This window comes from Zingiber officinale, chromosome 10A (genome assembly GCF_018446385.1).
Source record: "Zingiber officinale cultivar Zhangliang chromosome 10A, Zo_v1.1, whole genome shotgun sequence".
Classification (NCBI taxonomy): domain Eukaryota; kingdom Viridiplantae; phylum Streptophyta; class Magnoliopsida; order Zingiberales; family Zingiberaceae; genus Zingiber; species Zingiber officinale.
Window position 1 is genome coordinate 20,148,272 of NC_056004.1, and position 18,312 is coordinate 20,166,583.

Here is an 18,312-nt window from a genome sequence, read left to right on the forward strand (position 1 = left end):
CTGACAATTCTATGCATAGTTATACAACCACTCGCAAAATCGAAACACGTTTTGACAATTTTTTTGTCAGTGCTACTTTTTAGGGTAGAGCTATTCATTTAGACGGAGTCTGTTAAATTAACCTCCTCGTCAAATAATTAAAATGGATTAAATTAAAATTTTATTAATTCATTATATGACCGACTTAAATGGGCTAGCCCACATGCTTCATGGGTTCAGGTAGACAGATGCTATGACAAAGCCTGTAAATTGAGAATAAATTTTTTTCCTTTCAAAATTTAAATTAAAATAGAAAATTTAATGATTTTTTTTTTAAAAAAAATCGGCTTGTGGGTTGACTATTTAATCTATCATCTACCTTGGATTGGGAATTTTTCAACCCGCTAAATGATGAATTTTTTATGAATCGATCCGTCTGACAGCTCTATGAATATTTACACTTAATGAGATCATTCATAAAATTCAAGCACGTTTTGATATTTTTTTGTTGGTGATGGTTTTCAAACTAAGCTATTAATTTAGATTAGACACGTCAAATTGATTTGCCTCGTCAAACAATTTAAATATATTGAGTTAAAATTTTATCAATTCATTATGCCTAAATAAGTCAGCTAGTACTGGTTGACCTACGTATTTAGAAGATTTTTTTTTTAAATTAAACTAAAATAGAAAATTACCTACCTAACTCACAACACAAACTTTAAAATTTTAACATTTTCTATATATATTATTTTTAATAGGCTCATGATTTAACCGATTATCCAAATTCACTTTAGATTGATTGAGTTGGATTGAAGATTTCTCATCTTGATATCCCCCACTCCCACCAAGATGGCAGGTCAATCTGTCCTAGTTCATCTACTGCTCTATCTATGTATAATTTTTAAAATAAAACAATACATTAATTTCATATATTTTTGAAAAAAAATATTTAGATGCCAAGACGCTTTCTAAAATTTATCAAATTGTCATTTATTTAAAATGTAAAAACTTTAATAGTGCTGAAATCCATTCATACCATTTCACCAGGGAAAGATGTTAAAAGATATTTTGTAAATAAGTCATAAGAGCTTTATAACATATTTAACCAAGTGCCGGAAAAAAATATGCAAATAAAATTCTAAAAAGGTGAAATTTATCATATTGACGTTCCTGCCATTGTCTCATATTATTAGGAGAGGGGTCCCCTCGGATGGATTTAATGGTTAGTACATAAGGTCTGTGATTCGAATCTTGATAAAGTCGAGGTAAATGTCTACTTTATGTATTAGTCATTATTCCAAAGAATAGTAGCCGTCCGTGATTTACCTCCTCTGTGTTGACCCTGAGACGAATTGACGAGGACGCTGGGGACGAACATATTTACCTTTTTACCACAATACTATTATGATAATGTAAATCAAGAAATCGAAACTTACCATCATATAGGACAATAATTATACGATTTTTATTAAGATTAACTCTTACTTTAGTATGCAAATTTTGCATATGAGAACCTATTCGGTTATGCCATGAAAAAAAAAACTGCAAATAAAAAAATATTATTAAGTAGCATAATTAACTATGAAAATGAAAAAATTACCATATAAATGTAAATTTAATTTTTAATTAAAATGTAATTTAGAATTTAAAATGTTTTTATTGTGATATAATTATAACCACACAATTAATACAAGTAACATTGAACTTGGAGGCGCGGCCGATACGTTACCATGCATGAAAATTTTCTATTGATCATCCGAATAAATCAAGACATAATGGGTGACCTAGAAGTCTAGCATCGCTTGATTACGCGCGTTCATTTGAAGAAAATTGTTTATAAATATGTCATAATTAGATTTCACTATGAATACCTAGAATAACAACCATCGATATACAATACAAGCATCTATGATCACACATGAAAAAATATCAACTGTTTTTCATTTTTACATCACTAATAACATTCATACGATTTGTACAATTTTTTTTAGCAGTGTAACAATTCAAATTATTTTTTAATAATAAGTCAAAGTAAGATCCCTAACAATATGTTTTGCATATGTTTTATTTTGCATTTTGTATTAAATAATACAGCTAAGGGTATTTTTTTTTTTCAGAACACTTGCCTATTTTTATTCATATCCTTAATTACTCTGAAATAACTTTTAACAAAGTTATTATTATTTTCGATTTCGATTGTTCTCAAAGAAAATGAATCAAGTGAATTTTGTTTTATAATCTAGGTATGCAGCTTTCGGTCCAATTAGTATGGGAGATGAATGGTCTATCCCGATCACATAGAGTGAGCATTAGCTAAATCTGGAAGCATCAAGGAAAAAATATTGCATTACACTCTATAGTTAAAATCCGAAAGTGTTTGCAGTTGCTACCAGCGATCGAGATTTTTTTTCCTAATCGTGCTTGCGAACTGCTCACTCTCTCACGGATCATTAGATTAAGTCCGAAGTGTTTGCAGTTGCGACCAGCGATCAAGATTTTTAGTTTTTTACTCCGATATAATCAGAATTCATCGCGTTCGAAAATTTCAGGCTCCCGTTAAATTCTGAGCGTAACTTTAGACCGAAGCATAAGACAAGCTCGACTCGTCAGTGCTAACTTATTAGAACCGGACTCCTCTTCAACTCATTGCTTGTCCATCCTCAGCGCTCTCCGCTGCTCTGCCGTCCCAGTGCCTCCTCATGCGCTGTCCTCCCCAAGAACCACGAGGACTCCTACTGTTGGTCAAGCAGATCAAAGGCGGTGAATACAAGGTTAGATTTCAATTTCCTTCACCACAATTCCCTCTCCAAGTTCGTTGTGGAATTCTCCTTTTTTTTTTTTTTTCTTTTCATCTCCGAGTTCTCCGAGCATATATTCCAATCTAGGTATTGTTGAGATGAGCTGCTTCTTCTTGTTGTTTCTTATTTTTTCTCCGAGTTCTCCAAGCATAGATGTCAATCTAGGTATTACTGTGATGACAGTGGCTAGAGGTGAGTTTTTTTTTTCTTTTGTTATCCTTTTTCCTTGGCTGTCTGGGTCTTGATCCTTCTCCATCTAGGCTGGTGTTGCGGTTACTTCACCATTTCTGATCTCCCTTGTTCGTCGCAGTTGCAGTTGGAGTTGGAAGAATAGCTACGTTGTTGGATTTAGGAATAATTTGGTTGGTCGAGTGGGTTATGTTTAGATACGGTAACGGGTGGAGTTGGAAGTTCGATTATAGATTCGGAGTATTGATGGGTGTAGTAACCTAGTTGCCGATCAATTGTTTCTTCTTACTGATTTGGGAGGTAGGTCCTTTCTGGTCAAATTAGATTATATCTATGCATTCATTGGTTAATGTCGGTTTCTCTTCTAGTTCAGCGTATTAGGCTTTATCCTACCGCCATAGCCTCTTTGGATGACGATGTATATATTGTTTGCATACATCTTAAATATCATTTGGAAGTGCGTCTTTTCTCCTACCTCTTACATGTCAGGCTTTTGACAACACAGCAACATTGACGATGCCATAGTTTTTTGGAACATGAGAAAAAAAACATAAAACCACGACTTGGAAGCTAATTTAAACTGAAAGTCAACACGACACTCAATCAACCACACCCGTTGCAAATACACAAAATTAATTCATCACACTTGAACCAAATATTTCAGCCTTTTCAGCTCCACTTATTGGAATGCTAGTATGCAGCTTAACAAGTTGGAATTGGTACACTGCACGTCTTGGAGACCTGCTTCGCCATTACCACCACCTTGAGCTTAGTTGAAGAAAGCGGTGGTGGGCAGTGTCAATGTTCTTAACAAAAAATTTGTCAAAAAATGACTTTGTATGAACTATGGATCAGTGAAAATTGGAATTCTTTTTGGTTGCATCAAAGGAGTGAAAAGCCCGGAGAGGTTGCAATTTAAAATATTTTATCCATTATTATCTTTAATAATTTATCCCTTTCTAAAACATTCAACCTATATATTAACTAACTTGATTTATTTGATCTCTATTTACATCCATCTTAAAATGATATAGTTAATAGATTTTATGTTTGCCTATTTTCCTTTATTTTTATCCTCTCTGTTTGGAGTTACTTAACTTTTATGTGATTTTTAATTTTGTGTCTCTCTTAATACTGTGTGCATACAGTGCTTAAGGAGTTCATATGGCTGGTTTGGAGGAGCTAAAAAGGAAGTTGCAGCCCTTATTTGACTCCACAAATGCTCCCTCAGTTGCACTCTCTCTCGATCCTTGTGACTCATACACGGTGAGTGTTTGTAAATATCTTTGGATCATGCTTAAGTGGAAAACCAAAAGATAGAATGTCAAGCCTATCTAAATTGCCATTTGGCTGATAATCTACTTGTTTAGTTATCCTTTCATATCTATCTTATGTCTTGTTGGTATGATCCACTTTATTTTATGGATTGGAATGTTGGGCTGTTTGAAGCAACATATAGAAAAAGTTTAATAGACATTAAAATGAGAGAAAATAGATTGAAATGGGCTAGAGTTGTTTAATGGCAATCAATAACTACTCTAGTTAGAAATGTTGAATCATTTAGAATGGAAGATTTAAGGGTAGAGGAACTAAAAGTTTCATAAGTTGATGTGATTAAAAAAATTAATTGATTTGGATATTACTACTAATTTAATGTTTTGCATAGCTTAATAGAGGGTTAAGATTCATAAACCAATTCCAAATAGTCGGGATAAAGATGTCTTGATGATTATAAGGTTGGCGATTTCCTCTGTTTTGTACATTAAATCAATTTAATGGGTATAAATTAATGCTTACATTTGGTTAATGTAGAAACATACTTATAAATATACTTTGACAACTGCATTTCTATATTTTTGTTTGTAAGACTGATATAGAAAGAAGCCCAAAAACATGTAAGTTTTGGGGTGTCTACAGTCATGAAGATTTTTTGGAAGGGCTTTAGATTACTGTTAAGCTCTCAAGTTTGGGATCAATTCCAAAGGCAAAGGGTAATAGGTGGGAAACCTCTCAATGAGTAATATAATTGGTTTGTCACAACAACCTTATTCTTTCTTCTAATTGTGTTGTAGGAGGCTGGAAGGGAAGAAGGATCAAACTTCTTGGAATCATTGAAGGGAACTCAGAACCCCACACAGTGCCTTATGACTTGACTTTGCCTTATTCACACACACACACACACAACACAGCATCTTCTTAATAATAAATTAGTCTTAGTGGGTGTTTGGCTAAGCTTATAAGCTCTCTAAAATAGCTTATAAGCTGTTTTGGAGCTTATAAGCTCTTCAAATTTGTTTGGTAAATTTTTTTTCAAACAGCTTATAAACTGTCAAAATAAGCTGTTTTGGAGCTTATAAGCTGTTTTTAAAAAAGTATGAAAGACCCTACTTTTTAAAAAAAGATCTTATTTTAATAATTTGTTTCTCTAAAATATCCTTATATAATTTCATAAATCTCCATCTTATCCTCGATAAATTTTTATAAGCTTAATATCTTTTTATCTCCGTCGACTTTTCTTCCAACGTTGTATCATCTTCTCCGCCAACGCCTCTTTCTAATTTTCTCTCCCCCGATGCAGAAATTCGCCCAAAACCCTCTATTAATAAAAATATCAAAACCCTCTATTAATAGTATTATACCCGTTTTGGTAATTTTATTAATAAAAAGAACTTATAATACCAAACACATCAATATCTTTAAGTTGATTGTAATAAGTTCACCCAAACACTTTAACAACTTATTTTTAAAATAAGACCTAACAACTTATAAGCTCCTAAAACAACTTATAAGTTGTACGAGCTTATAAACTGTTTTTAATAAGTTTAGCCAAACACCCTCTTAATTTAAGGAAAAAGGGGAATGCAATTTTCTCATAGCTGGATCTTGGTCTGGCCACCTTTCCCGCAACCACACCTACAGTTGTTCACTCTGTGCAGTCAGAATGGGTTCAGACTAGGTTGGATCGTCAGGATTGAGTTCGACTCACTCACCAGCTCGAGTGCATGGTCTGCAACCACTTGGACTTTGACCCTATAAGCTCTCTCAGAATCTAGAAAATTTTGGAATTTTGGCATCAGCAATGAATTCCCTAACATGCACTCTGTAGTTAGTTGTGAATTACTAGTGTCGCCAAGCTTTGGTCTCTTCTTTCCATACATGGAATTTTATTGAAATTCTAGTTGATGATTTATGTTAAAATTTTTGTTATATATGGGGGCAGCTTTTTGAATGTTTCTAAGGAATTCTATTGTAATAGTTGAAATGCCTATTAATTTTGTGTATTACTTGGTTATACTTTGTCATATCCTAGTTGAAACTTCAGATTGTTTTTGTCTGCAATTTCATCAACTATTTCATGTTACCAAATTTGAGCTTCTTATGCTCAATTAAAACCTAATATAATCATATTGTGTGTTGAGGGAGTACTGATTCCTGTGGCCTATTACTCTTCTATGTTATGTCGAAACTCTCCTTATGCCGACATAAGCTGAAATTGCCCTATTTTGGGTCAGGTTGGCATTTTGCTGACATATGCCCCACATGACAATCTTGCAAAAAACAGGATAAGGCTACGTACAATGGATCCTTCCCCGGGACCCCGCATGGCAGGAGCTTTGTGCACCGGGCTGTCCTTTTTTATTTTTTAGTTTTTATGCCCCACATGACAATCTTTCATTGAACTTTATATTTAGGTCATATGTTACATACTCTCTCACTTGTATAATAAAATTTCCTATCTTCGTTTTCTGAAGGTTTCGGATGATGGAAATGTTAATTTATTAAGCAGATCATATGGAGTCTACAATATTAATGAGCAAGGGTTGCAAAAACGTCCAGCAGTTATAGGAAGTGAAACTGAAACTGGTGAAAAGACATACTGCTGTGCCTCTCATGAAATGCATGTTTTTGGAACCATAGGTTGTGGAGCTAGCAGTGTGGTGCAACGAGCTATTAAAGTACCAATTCATCGAATTCTGGCATTGAAGAGGATAAATGTGTTTGAAAAGGTCTGCCATTTATTTTTCTCATTGTTTACGTTTGTTAGATGTGCAATAAATATGTATTAGTTTTGCTTTACAGAATTTTATATATCCTTCAGCTGAAAATTACTATACAGGATTTTAGCCATAGGAGAACTTAAATGCTTGAATGCCTTAATGTCGATTTAGAATTTTTTATCTGTTAATTTTTTAATAATCATCAAACTAAACCTGTGCCTGAGAAGCCATATCTCAATTTTTAAATTCTCTTGTATACAAATTTGGAGTTGGATCAGGAGCCGTGGGATCTGATCAGAATTCTACTGGGATCACGGAAAACACTAGGGACACATTATAAACGGCCACCTAAATTGAGAGAAATTGGTTGAAATTAAAGATCTACAATGGGAATTGATCGAGATCTTCCAGCAGGGCATAGGCAGAGTGAGCAGAGAAGCAATGAGTGGGAAAAACATGCTTCTCCAAGAAGTGACAAGCTTTTGAAGGTGATATGTCAGAGTTTAGTTTTAGTGGCATGCGAGAAAGATGTGAACATCTGTGGATCATGAAGATGCAAGAAGCAGATGCTACCTGATTGTGTGGGTGAGGCATGCATGGTGATGGTGGTGGTGAGGCGAGTTAAGAAATTAGGCTAGGTCTTAGTAAATTAGTTTTAAGGTTTATACTTTTAAGTTTCTATTTCAATAATCATAAATCTAATTAGGTCATTAATCATCTTATTATTATAAAAATATTGTACATTTAAATATCTTAGTGTTAATATGTAATCATAATTGTTTAATTATGAATTATAATTTGATTAATATTAAGCTGTTAACTAACTACTAACTAGTAATGTACTATCCTATTTTTTAGCCATTGATTATTAGTATCAAATTATTATTATATTATATATTTTAATGTAATTAGATTGACTTAAAATTATCTTAGTGTTACTTAATATTAATTTTTTTATTATATTATCACGACAATTTAATAATCAGATTTTTAAATCATAGTTAAACACCATACTGTAATCAACATTTTATTATTCTAAAATGATAATAACTACTAATCATTTTTTAAATTATTGATGTTTTTAATAACAATAAACATAATAATTATATATTCTGTTTGAACTAATTAGAAAAGTTTTATTAAATCCAATGTTATTAATTCTATTATTGATTGTATTATGAGTAATAATTTAATAGTTTTATACAATAATCAAATAGAAAAATATTGAGGCAGTTGCTATACATTTTTATACATGATTCCCCGGGACCTTGCATGGCGGGAGTTTCGTGCACCGGGCTATCCTTTTTTTTAATTCATTAGTAAATATATATTAATAATTTGAAGAAGTTTTGTTAAATTTTAAAAAATTTATCACTGAAAATTTAATTCTATTTACCTTGATGTCATGTGTTTATCTTAATATGATATTACATCAAATAAAAAATTATATCAAGAATAGAGATAGAATTGTAACATTGTAAAAAAATCACAAAGCAAATTCCATAATTAGAATTCAGCATGAAATCATTGGGATTGTATTTTATTCATGAAAAAATGGATTTGGTTAGTATTTATCAAGAAATCATTACCTTTTTGGTAAGGTAATATCTAACTTTATTTTTCTTTAACTTCCTATATACTGTTCTTAGCATTTAGTAAATTATACACTGTCTTTAGGTTTTCTGAAATTTTATATTCTCTCATAAACTAAACAGTTTTATTGTACTTTCAATTTTATGGGTTTTATTTTCCTTCCAACTCCGATCTCAGTGATTGATCAATATGGAAGATATCTGGGTTTTTGGCTAGTTGATACCAACACTGATTTTGATTTTGCAAACTATACTTGTGGGAGTCTTGGCGCAGCAGTAAAGTTGTTGCAGTGCGACCTTATGGTCACAAGTTCGAGTCGTGGAAACAACCTCTTGCAATGCATAATAAGGCTATGTATGATGGGAGCTTGGTGCATCGCGCTGCTCTTTAAACTATACTTGTGCATATCAGACAATCTGATATATAGGTTACAAGCTCAAGGATTTTCTGGATCAAAGACTGACTCATCTCTATTCCACAAATATAATGATAGATATATGATATTTTTTCTTATTTATGCGGATGACATCCTAATAATCGGCAATGATCGCAAGGTTATCACAATTTTATTAAGTCTTCTTAATCAAGAATTTCCTACTCGAGATTTGGGTATTGCTAGTTTTTTCTTGGTATTGAACTTATTCCATATGAGAAAGGCTATCTTCTCTCTCAAAGCAAATATATTACTGGCTTGAGCCAAAATGAATGGAGCACGTCCGGTCTCTACACCAATTGCTATAAACAACTCTACAACTTATTCTCCGTCTGATCCCCAGATTTATTGAAGCATTGTTAGATCCTTATAATATGTCACTATCACATGCCTTGATATTATCTTTGCAGTAAATCATGTTTGTCAATTCATGCATGCTCCAACTGAACAAAATTGGGATAATGTAAAAAGAATACTTTGCTATCTCAAAGTTACTATATTACATGGTCTTCTTTTATATCGTCAATCGTCTTGAGATTTATATGCCTACAGTGATGTGGATGGACAAGTTCTCCTGAAGATAGACGCTCTACTAGTGGATATGCAATATTTCTTGAACGGAATCTTACCTCATGGAATTCGAAAAAACAACCTACAGTATCTCGTTCAGAATATAAAGCTATAGCAAATACAACGTCTGAAATTATTTAGCTTCAATCACTTCTCTGTTAACTTCATCTTGTATCAAATATTGCATCAAAAATTTGGCGTGATAATATTGAAGCAACATATCTCACAGCAAATTCAATCTTTCATGCTCGTATAGAACATGTGGAGATTGATTTTCATTTTGTTCGAGAGCGTGTGGCAACTCAACAATTATCAGTTTCTTACATTTCTACGGAGAATCAAATTGCTGATATCTTTATTAAGCTATTATTCAAACAACGTTTCAACAAGTTAGCAACTAAACTCAACATCCGAGATCTCCCGTTGAATTTGTCGGGGGTAAAAGAGACTTGTTCAATATGACTGGATCAAATCAAGGACGTAATAATTTTTTGAATAAATCTGTTTCCTAGGTCAATTGACCAAGTCTTGCAAATATGCTATAAATTATACCATCTGTACCTTAACCAGTAATTTAACAAAGTTTTAATTATTTGCCGAACACTTTCTTCATCACCTTTTCTGAGTTCAATATATATATATATATATATATTTCCGGCAAAATGAATGGATCTGGGAGATGCTATATTGCACACCTCATGTTTGGTTTATACATGTTTTCTGTGATTTTGAAGGAGAAAAGGCAACAACTACTTAATGAGATTCGGACCTTATGTGAAGCATCAAATTACTCTGGTCTAGTTGAATTTCATGGTGCATTTTATACGCCTGAGTCTGGACAAATCAGCATTGCTCTGGAGTATGTTGATGGAGGTTCATTTGCAGATATATTGAAATTTCAGAAAGTTATTCCTGAGGATGTCCTTTCGTGCATGGTTAAAAAATTGTTGGATGTAAGGATTACTTGTTTCAACTGTTGTTGTCATTATCTATTATTTTTGTGTTTCAGCAATTTGTGTTCATCTTCTAGATGTTTCCACTTTAGAGTCTAAACTACTTGCACGGAGTAAGACGTTTGGTGCATAGAGATATAAAGCCGGCCAATTTGCTTGTAAGCCTCAAAGGGGAGACAAAGGTCACAGATTTTGGTGTCAGTGCTGGTTTAGATAATTCAGTGGCTATGGTATGTTATTTGCATTGCATTGATGCATATTATTGTCACGTTTTTTTACATTGTTTGATTCTTTGAAACAAGAAACAACTGTCTTGTTCCTCTCTTACTATTGTGGATGGAGCTTGAGAAGAGAATAAACATAAAATATCTGTTGTTTCTTTGCCAGTGTGCTACTTTTGTGGGCACAGTCACATACATGTCACCTGAGAGAATACGAAATGAGACCTATTCCTTCGCTGCAGACATTTGGAGCCTTGGATTAACCATCCTCGAATGCGGTAGTGGAAAATTCCCATACAGTGCAAATGAAGGGCCTGCAAATCTAATGCTTCAGGTCAATACGATTTCATTTTCTCTCGTCTGCTGCATTTTTCCTCATGCTTATCATTTATCAAATTACTTTTTTTTTAATGTTCTTCGCACTTTGCGCGAAGGGGAGCCTTGGCGCAACGGTAAAGTTGTTGCCATGTGATCAAAAGGTCGGTTCGAATCCTGGAAACAGTCTCTTGCAAAAAGCAGGGTAAGACTGCATACAATGGATCCTTCCTCGGGATCCCGCATGGCGGGAGCTTCGTGCTCCGGGCTGTTTTTTTTTTTTTTTGTTCTTTGCACTTTGCACATATAAATACAAATGCTAATTATATAAAATCAAATCACATAATTATGATAATAGTAAATCAAAATTAAAAATAATTTTAATTTTAAAATTTATTAAAAATGATACCAGAATTAATATATTATTATTTTAGAGTAATTTGAAATTGGTTGAACATCGTTTGGTTAAAAAATATTTTATAGTTTTAATTATATTTGATTTTTTTTTGCAGAAAGTGACAATTTGCAAATTGGATTCCATGAAATATAATTAATTCAATATTAAGAATTGCTTAATATCTAAATATGAATTTGATTTTCACAAAATTTAATTGATAAATTCTAAAATAATATATAAAGAATATATTACCAAAGGCAAGTTTATGGGTAATGACAAACTATGAATAATTTTTAATTCTAATTACTTACAGTGTTACATAAATATTTTTTTGATTAAAAATTTAGAATATAGTGTCGAAAATACTTTATAGAAAATAAAATATATTCAGTTGAATTAAAACATGGTTTTTTGGAGAAAGAATGACAATATATGAAATGGATGTTGAAGATTGAGTGAGGAAAGGGATTAACATGAGACAACGGTGACGCTCAGTGGTTGTGGGTTGTTTAACGCCTGTTCCAGTTGCTTCCTCGACAAGCAACCACACCCTTCTAGAGAATAAAAGCAATGTTAGAAAATAAATATAAGAAATCAGGAACATACAATTTTGTCAACTTGTTATATCTCAGATCAGCATTTATAGTGCTTCATGTTCAAGAACAATGTTGGCATGGAAGGAATCAGCTTTGTTTGTCATTTCATCATTGTTAACTTCTTTGGGTCTTAGGAAAAACAACAACATTACTTTTAGAAGAAATTGTAGGAATCATTGGACTATCCAAATTGGTGATTTAATTACTTGCACTTTGAGTATTCATCAGCTGGTTGATTCACACCTTTGCTCTCTTTCCGTTGGCTAGCAGTTGCACTATCAACTTGCCATTTCCTACTTATACTCAGATCAGTGGAGTATGAAGTTAGGGTAAGTTATGATCTCTTGGAGCAATTGCATCTTAAGTTTCCTTGCCTCTATATTGAAGTGTGTGTTGGGTACGACAAACTGTGGATGTGCACTGTTCATCCATCTTAGCATTGCACAAATCAAGTCGATCACCTTCCTCTCAGATCTGAGCCCTAACAAGTAGCAAGCAGCCATTAGAAAGAGAAATGGTGGAGATTATAGTGGCAAAAAAAGGTGGTGTTTGTGAGAGGGGAGAATGTTGAGTCTTCCAACATCACCATTCTTGTCTCAACATTGTCTGCTCAATCTTCATCTTGGTTATAGTCTCTTTGGCTTCAAAGGCTCAAGCCAGTTGAGCTACCTGACAACTTCCACTTTATTAAAATCAATAGCCTACTTAGTCCTGGATTTAAAAGAAATAACATAGAAATAGCTTGTATATATGAATTGAGATAATGCAATATGGCAATAACAAGCTGTTTGTTATGTTCTATCATTTTTTGTGGTTGCCTTTAGGGACCTTATTCCACCATTGAGTGCTCTGCAAGTTCATATCATTAGTATTATGCCTGTAGTTTCTTTAAAATATTACTTTGGAAAAGCTCTAGACTTTCTATGAAAGGGTGAATATACATTTATTCTTTCAACACATCCAAGAAGTATACACACCTTTGCAAAATTTGATATTGCATGTATACCATTGTTAATCTACAAATCTCTCATAAATACCATTGGTTTAAATTAAACTTAAGTTAATGGTATTTGGTTAAAATTATATTCCCAAAACATTATTATTATATTTTTTTAAAAATTGTTTTTTTCTCTTTTCTCCCTATCTTTATTTTGCATTCTATTTCATTTTAATCATATTTTTCATATTCAATGCCCTCCTAAAATATTCAAATGCCTTTTCAAATATTGAAGAAAAATTTAGTAAGAATATAGATAAATGATCAAATGCACTTCATATACTGTTTAAAGCTAAATGACAATATTATCGATTATAACCATTTTAATCCTATTTCAAGAAAAAAACACTCTAATGGTATATATTCTATTTTAAATTTTACAGTGATATATTTGCAAAATTAAAATTTAGTAGGATATATGCAAAATAGTATGTTTGTAAAGGCATGGAATTTTTACTTGTTTTAAAGGAAACAATAGATGCTTAGAAACCTCAATTTTCATTTATTACACCTGTAGTGGGCTTACTAGCAAGGACATGCTTACAATTTGTGCAAATTCAGCAAGGATATGTTTGTACCTTTTGGTGATGGATTTGGCTGAAGCTTGTATATCTCTTTCCTGTCTTATATTCTTATGTCTTCGCAGATCTTGTATGATCCTTCACCCACACCTCCAAGAGATTCATTTTCACCAGAATTTTGCTCATTTGTCGATGCTTGTCTTCAAAAGGATTCTGATGCACGACCAACAGCTGAGCAGGCAAGAGAACCTTATATTTTGTTTTTGAATCACGTTCAGTGCTTTAATATATTATATCTTCTCAGTTCATAGAGATGCAAAAGGTACTTATGTCATGGCATATTGACTCACACAAAGTAATCATTCTCTAGTATCGTAAAATGACATTATGACGTAAATAACCTGGTCAAACTTCAGTGGTTGACAGTTGTTCATTGATAATTTAGCATCCATATAATTTGCACAAATTGGAGAATTAAAGAGAAAACAATAACAAGTTATTAAGTTATTGTTCCTGACTGTTTTTCTAGTTTTTTAAGTGGCTCATTGCCATTGAATTTTATGAAAAGTGGGTGGACATCAAATTGTGGTTTTGACAGTGTAATTTGTTTTTTCTATTCTGTGGCAAATGTAACAGGGTTTCACAGTGAGAAAAGGAGAAATGGAAGAGAAGAGGACACAACAAAATTAAAAATAAAAGCCTAAGCACACAAGTATAAATATATGGCAAACAAGAAATCTAATTTTTAAATTTTAGATTTGTGAAATTTGGTTTTGGTCAAATCCTCTTTTCTAGGATTATGGGTATTTAAGGTGTCTTTGAAGATGGTGATTGCCTTTTTAGGAGTATAACCAAGATTTGGTAGAAGTTTTATTAGATGGTCACTTTATAATTTGAAGTTGTTTCGGTGCTTAATTTGATTGAGTCATTTAGGTAGGTATAATCTATTTCTTTCTTTGATTGTTCTCAGTTCATTTTTAATTTTGTTTGGGTTTGTTTTAAAGGTAACAAAATTGTGAAAAATAGATTAAACGCCTTTTAAAATTTTTCACAACAAAACAATTTTGTTTAGATCGAACAAAAGATCTTGTTTAATTATAAAATCTCTTATAATTCAACATGCAAACATTATAATATTTTCTTTATAATTCTACAAAATAGAATCTTTACCTTGAGTTCACGCCTAAGATTTGCAGGTCGCCGGAGTTCTTCACAGGTTGTCGGAGTTCTTCCAATACCACGATCTTCCTCTCCAATTCTTCGAATCAACGGATGGACAAAAGTGTGGGCTAACTCTTTTAACTTTTCTCACAAAATGAATTGTAGAATTTTTCACCAAAAATTCTCTTTTTCATTCTTTTTTTTTTTTTTTTTTTTTTGCGAGAGAGAAAGAGAGATGTATATTATAGTAAGGAGAGAGGGGAACGTGTATTATGAACATGGGAGAAAAAGAGGGAAACGTGTATTATCGAGTGGGAGAGAAAAGAGGGGAACATGTATACAAAAGTGGAAGAGAAAAAATGGGAACGTGTATTATAAAGTGAGAGAGAAAATTTATAATATTCACAAATATTGATTTCTCTCTTTTATATTTTATTCGTAATTAAATTACAAATAGAATATCTAAATACTTGATTTTTCTCTTATATATATTTTATTTGTAATCAAATTACAAATAGAATATCCAAATATTTGATTTCACTCTTTTATATTTTATTCGTAATCAAATTACAAATAGAATATTTGTATATTTGATTTCTCTCTCTTTTATATTTTATTCATAATCAAATTACAAATAGAATATCTGAATATTTGATTTCTCTCTTTTTTTATATTTTATTCGTAATCAAATTATAAATAGAATATCTGTATATTTGATTTCTCTCTCTTTTATATTTTATTCGTAATCAAATTACAAATAGAATATCTTCTTTTAGTAAAAATAATAAACAATTTATTAGTTAATAAATTTTGTGAGAATAAATAATTAATCAAATTAATTATTTAAGAGTATCCATCATGATTATACGAAGATGGTTTGGGGACCATGGACCCATAATTTCAAGCTCCAATAAATTTAGATACAATTAATTAAAGCTCTTTAACTAATTATCTAATTTATTAATTCCGAGATTATTCCACTAAAATCCAGAATTGAACTCTTGAGAATTATGGAACATATTTACTCAAAAGATTTGAACAGTCCATTGATATAATCATTACATGTCGATCAACCCTCCGTTCATGGTTCACAAATAGAGCTAGGCGAAATTACTGTTTTACCTCTCTATTTGTATCTAAAATCTTAAGTACCATTGATTCACTAGTGAATAGTTAATTCATAATCTAATTATGAATTAGAGCGCTCAAACTATTCAGTGCTAGAATCAACACTCAAGAGAACCATTTTAGCATCCTTTCGGAAGTTACGGATTCCGTATCTATAAATCATATTCCCAGCTGAATGTATAACTGAGTCTCCAAAATGTAAGTGTTACACCTATTATTTAAAATAGGTTTTAACAAACAAATCAAGAGACTTGTTAATACAAACAAGGAGTCTATGACAACTCAGGATTTAGATTGATCTACATATGATCATCTTAGCGATGTTGATTCGAGTCTTTGTAACGGTACTTAAACATAGACACTTAAATCACATCTGGTCCTTGTCCTATATAATCATATTATATAAAATGCCTCTGCTTAGTGTCATTACACTGATTGTCCGGATAAGACTATCATATTCATAATGTCAGCAAACTGCATTCATGATTTCCAATTAAAGATCCATACTTTAATCAATCATGGACATTTTAAATATATTATCTATGATTTTAATCCTATTGTATATAACAATCTTATATACTAAAATCATAGTTACATCAATATATTATGGATTTTATACAGATATTCATTTTTATACAAATAAGCATAAAACAATCAAACAATAAAATAAATTCTTCTTTTATTTAATTCAGCAATTAATAATAAATATCTGTTTTACGGGCATATTCCCAACAAACTCCCACTTGACCTAAAACAAATGAGACATATCTCTAAGACCCATTCCCTCTAAGTGACCTATGAACATTTTTTCAGGTAATGTCTTGGTGAACGGATCTGCAAGGTTCTCTTTCGACGCTATCTTCATAACGTCGACATCTCCTCGACGTACAATCTCCCTAAGGAGATGATACTTTCTTTCTATGTGCTTGCTTCTTTTATGACTCCTTGGTTCTTTTGAATTTGCCACAGCCCCACTGTTGTCACAATACAGGGTTAATGGTTTATCCATATCTGGAACTATTTCCGGATCGAGTAGAACTTTTTCAGCAAATCGATTCCTTAGCGGCTTCACAAGTTGCTATATATTCGTTCCATGGTAGAATCTGCTATCTGGATTGTTTAATGCTTCTCCAAACAACTGCTCCTCCACCAAGAATAAATATTGATCCAGACGTCGACTTTCGAGAGTCCTTATCGACTGGAAATCAGAATCAGTATATCCCAAGGGGTTCAGGACTCCTCCTGAATAGACAAGCATATAGTTTCTTGTTCTTCGCAGGTACTTGAGAATATGTTTTACTGCAACCCAATGATCTAATCCTGGGTTTGACTGGTACCGACTAACCATTCCCACTGCATAGCAAATATCAGGCCTAGTGCACAACATAGCATACATAAGGCTCCCCACTGCTGATGCATATGGGATACGTCTCATATGCTCTTCCTCTTGCAATGTTTTGGGACATTGTGCCTTCGAAAGAGTAATTCCATGTCGGGTTGGTAAGAGACCTTTCTTGGAATTTTGCATCGAAAAACGTGTGAGCACCTTATCAATATAAGTTGCTTGAGATAATGCTAGGAGTTTATTCTTCCTATCCCGAATAATCTGGATCCCAAGAACATAACTTGCTTCTCCCAAATCTTTCATTTGGAATTGCTCAGTCAACCAAGTCTTTACATGAGATAACACTTTTATATCATTCCCAATGAGTAAAATGTCATCTACGTAAAGGGCTAAGAAAACCACACTTTTAGCATTGATGAGCTTGTAAACACAAGGTTCATCAATATTTTGTTGGAATCCATAGGTCTTAATAATCTCATCAAACCTAAGATTCCATGATCTAGATGCTTGCTTAAGTCCGTAAATGGACCTTTGTAGCTTGCAAACTTTTTGCTCATGATCTTTAACTACGAACCCTTCTGGTTGCACCATATAGATGCTTTCTTCAAGATGACCATTCAAAAAGGCTGTCTTGACATCCATTTGCCAAATCTCATAGTCAAGACAAGTGGCAATGGACAAGAGAATGCGGATAGACTTTATCATGGCAACCGGAGAGAAAGTTTCTTCATAATCAACTCCTTCCTTTTGGGTATAACCCTTTGCCACTAGTCTAGCTTTGAAAGTCTCTACTTCTCCATTCACACCTCTCTTTTTCTTGAAGATCCATTTACATCCTATGGGCCTGACATCTTCAGGTGGATCTACAAGTTCCCAGACCGAATTAGAGTACATTGACTCTATTTCTTGGTTCATGGCTTCTTGCCATTTTTCCTTATCAAGATCATTCATTGCATGTTGATATGATGATGGATCATCATCATTGGTATCGGCTACAACAATATTTGTTTCACCGTCCTGTCTGTAGCGGGCAGGAGTTCTAACAACTCTCCCACTTCGTCTAGGTACCAAACTTTCCTGATTAGGAATAGTGGTTTCTTTTTCTTTCCTATTAT

The 18,312-nt window shown here is 32.7% G+C and overlaps 1 protein-coding gene across 5 annotated transcripts in view; it reads left to right on the top strand.

Annotated features, from left to right (window-relative positions):
- The first annotated feature begins 2,563 nt into the window (after nucleotides 1-2,563).
- LOC122026246 (mitogen-activated protein kinase kinase 3-like) overlaps nucleotides 2,564-18,312 on the top strand; it is a 44,460-nt gene continuing 28,711 nt past the window's right edge. For 2 of the 5 annotated variants that reach the window (XM_042584911.1, XM_042584912.1), the window contains exons 1-7: nucleotides 2,571-2,753; nucleotides 4,118-4,235; nucleotides 6,722-6,976; nucleotides 10,298-10,516; nucleotides 10,609-10,746; nucleotides 10,904-11,071; nucleotides 13,689-13,802. In XM_042584911.1, the coding sequence (XP_042440845.1) occupies nucleotides 4,134-4,235; nucleotides 6,722-6,976; nucleotides 10,298-10,516; nucleotides 10,609-10,746; nucleotides 10,904-11,071; nucleotides 13,689-13,802 (996 nt within the window). In that variant the 5' untranslated portion in view covers nucleotides 2,571-2,753; nucleotides 4,118-4,133. Of the gene's footprint in view, nucleotides 2,754-4,117; nucleotides 4,236-6,721; nucleotides 6,977-10,297; nucleotides 10,517-10,608; nucleotides 10,747-10,903; nucleotides 11,072-13,688; nucleotides 13,803-18,312 lie in introns of all 5 variants that reach the window. The other 3 variants (XM_042584910.1, XM_042584909.1, XM_042584913.1) reach the window with 3 other exon arrangements.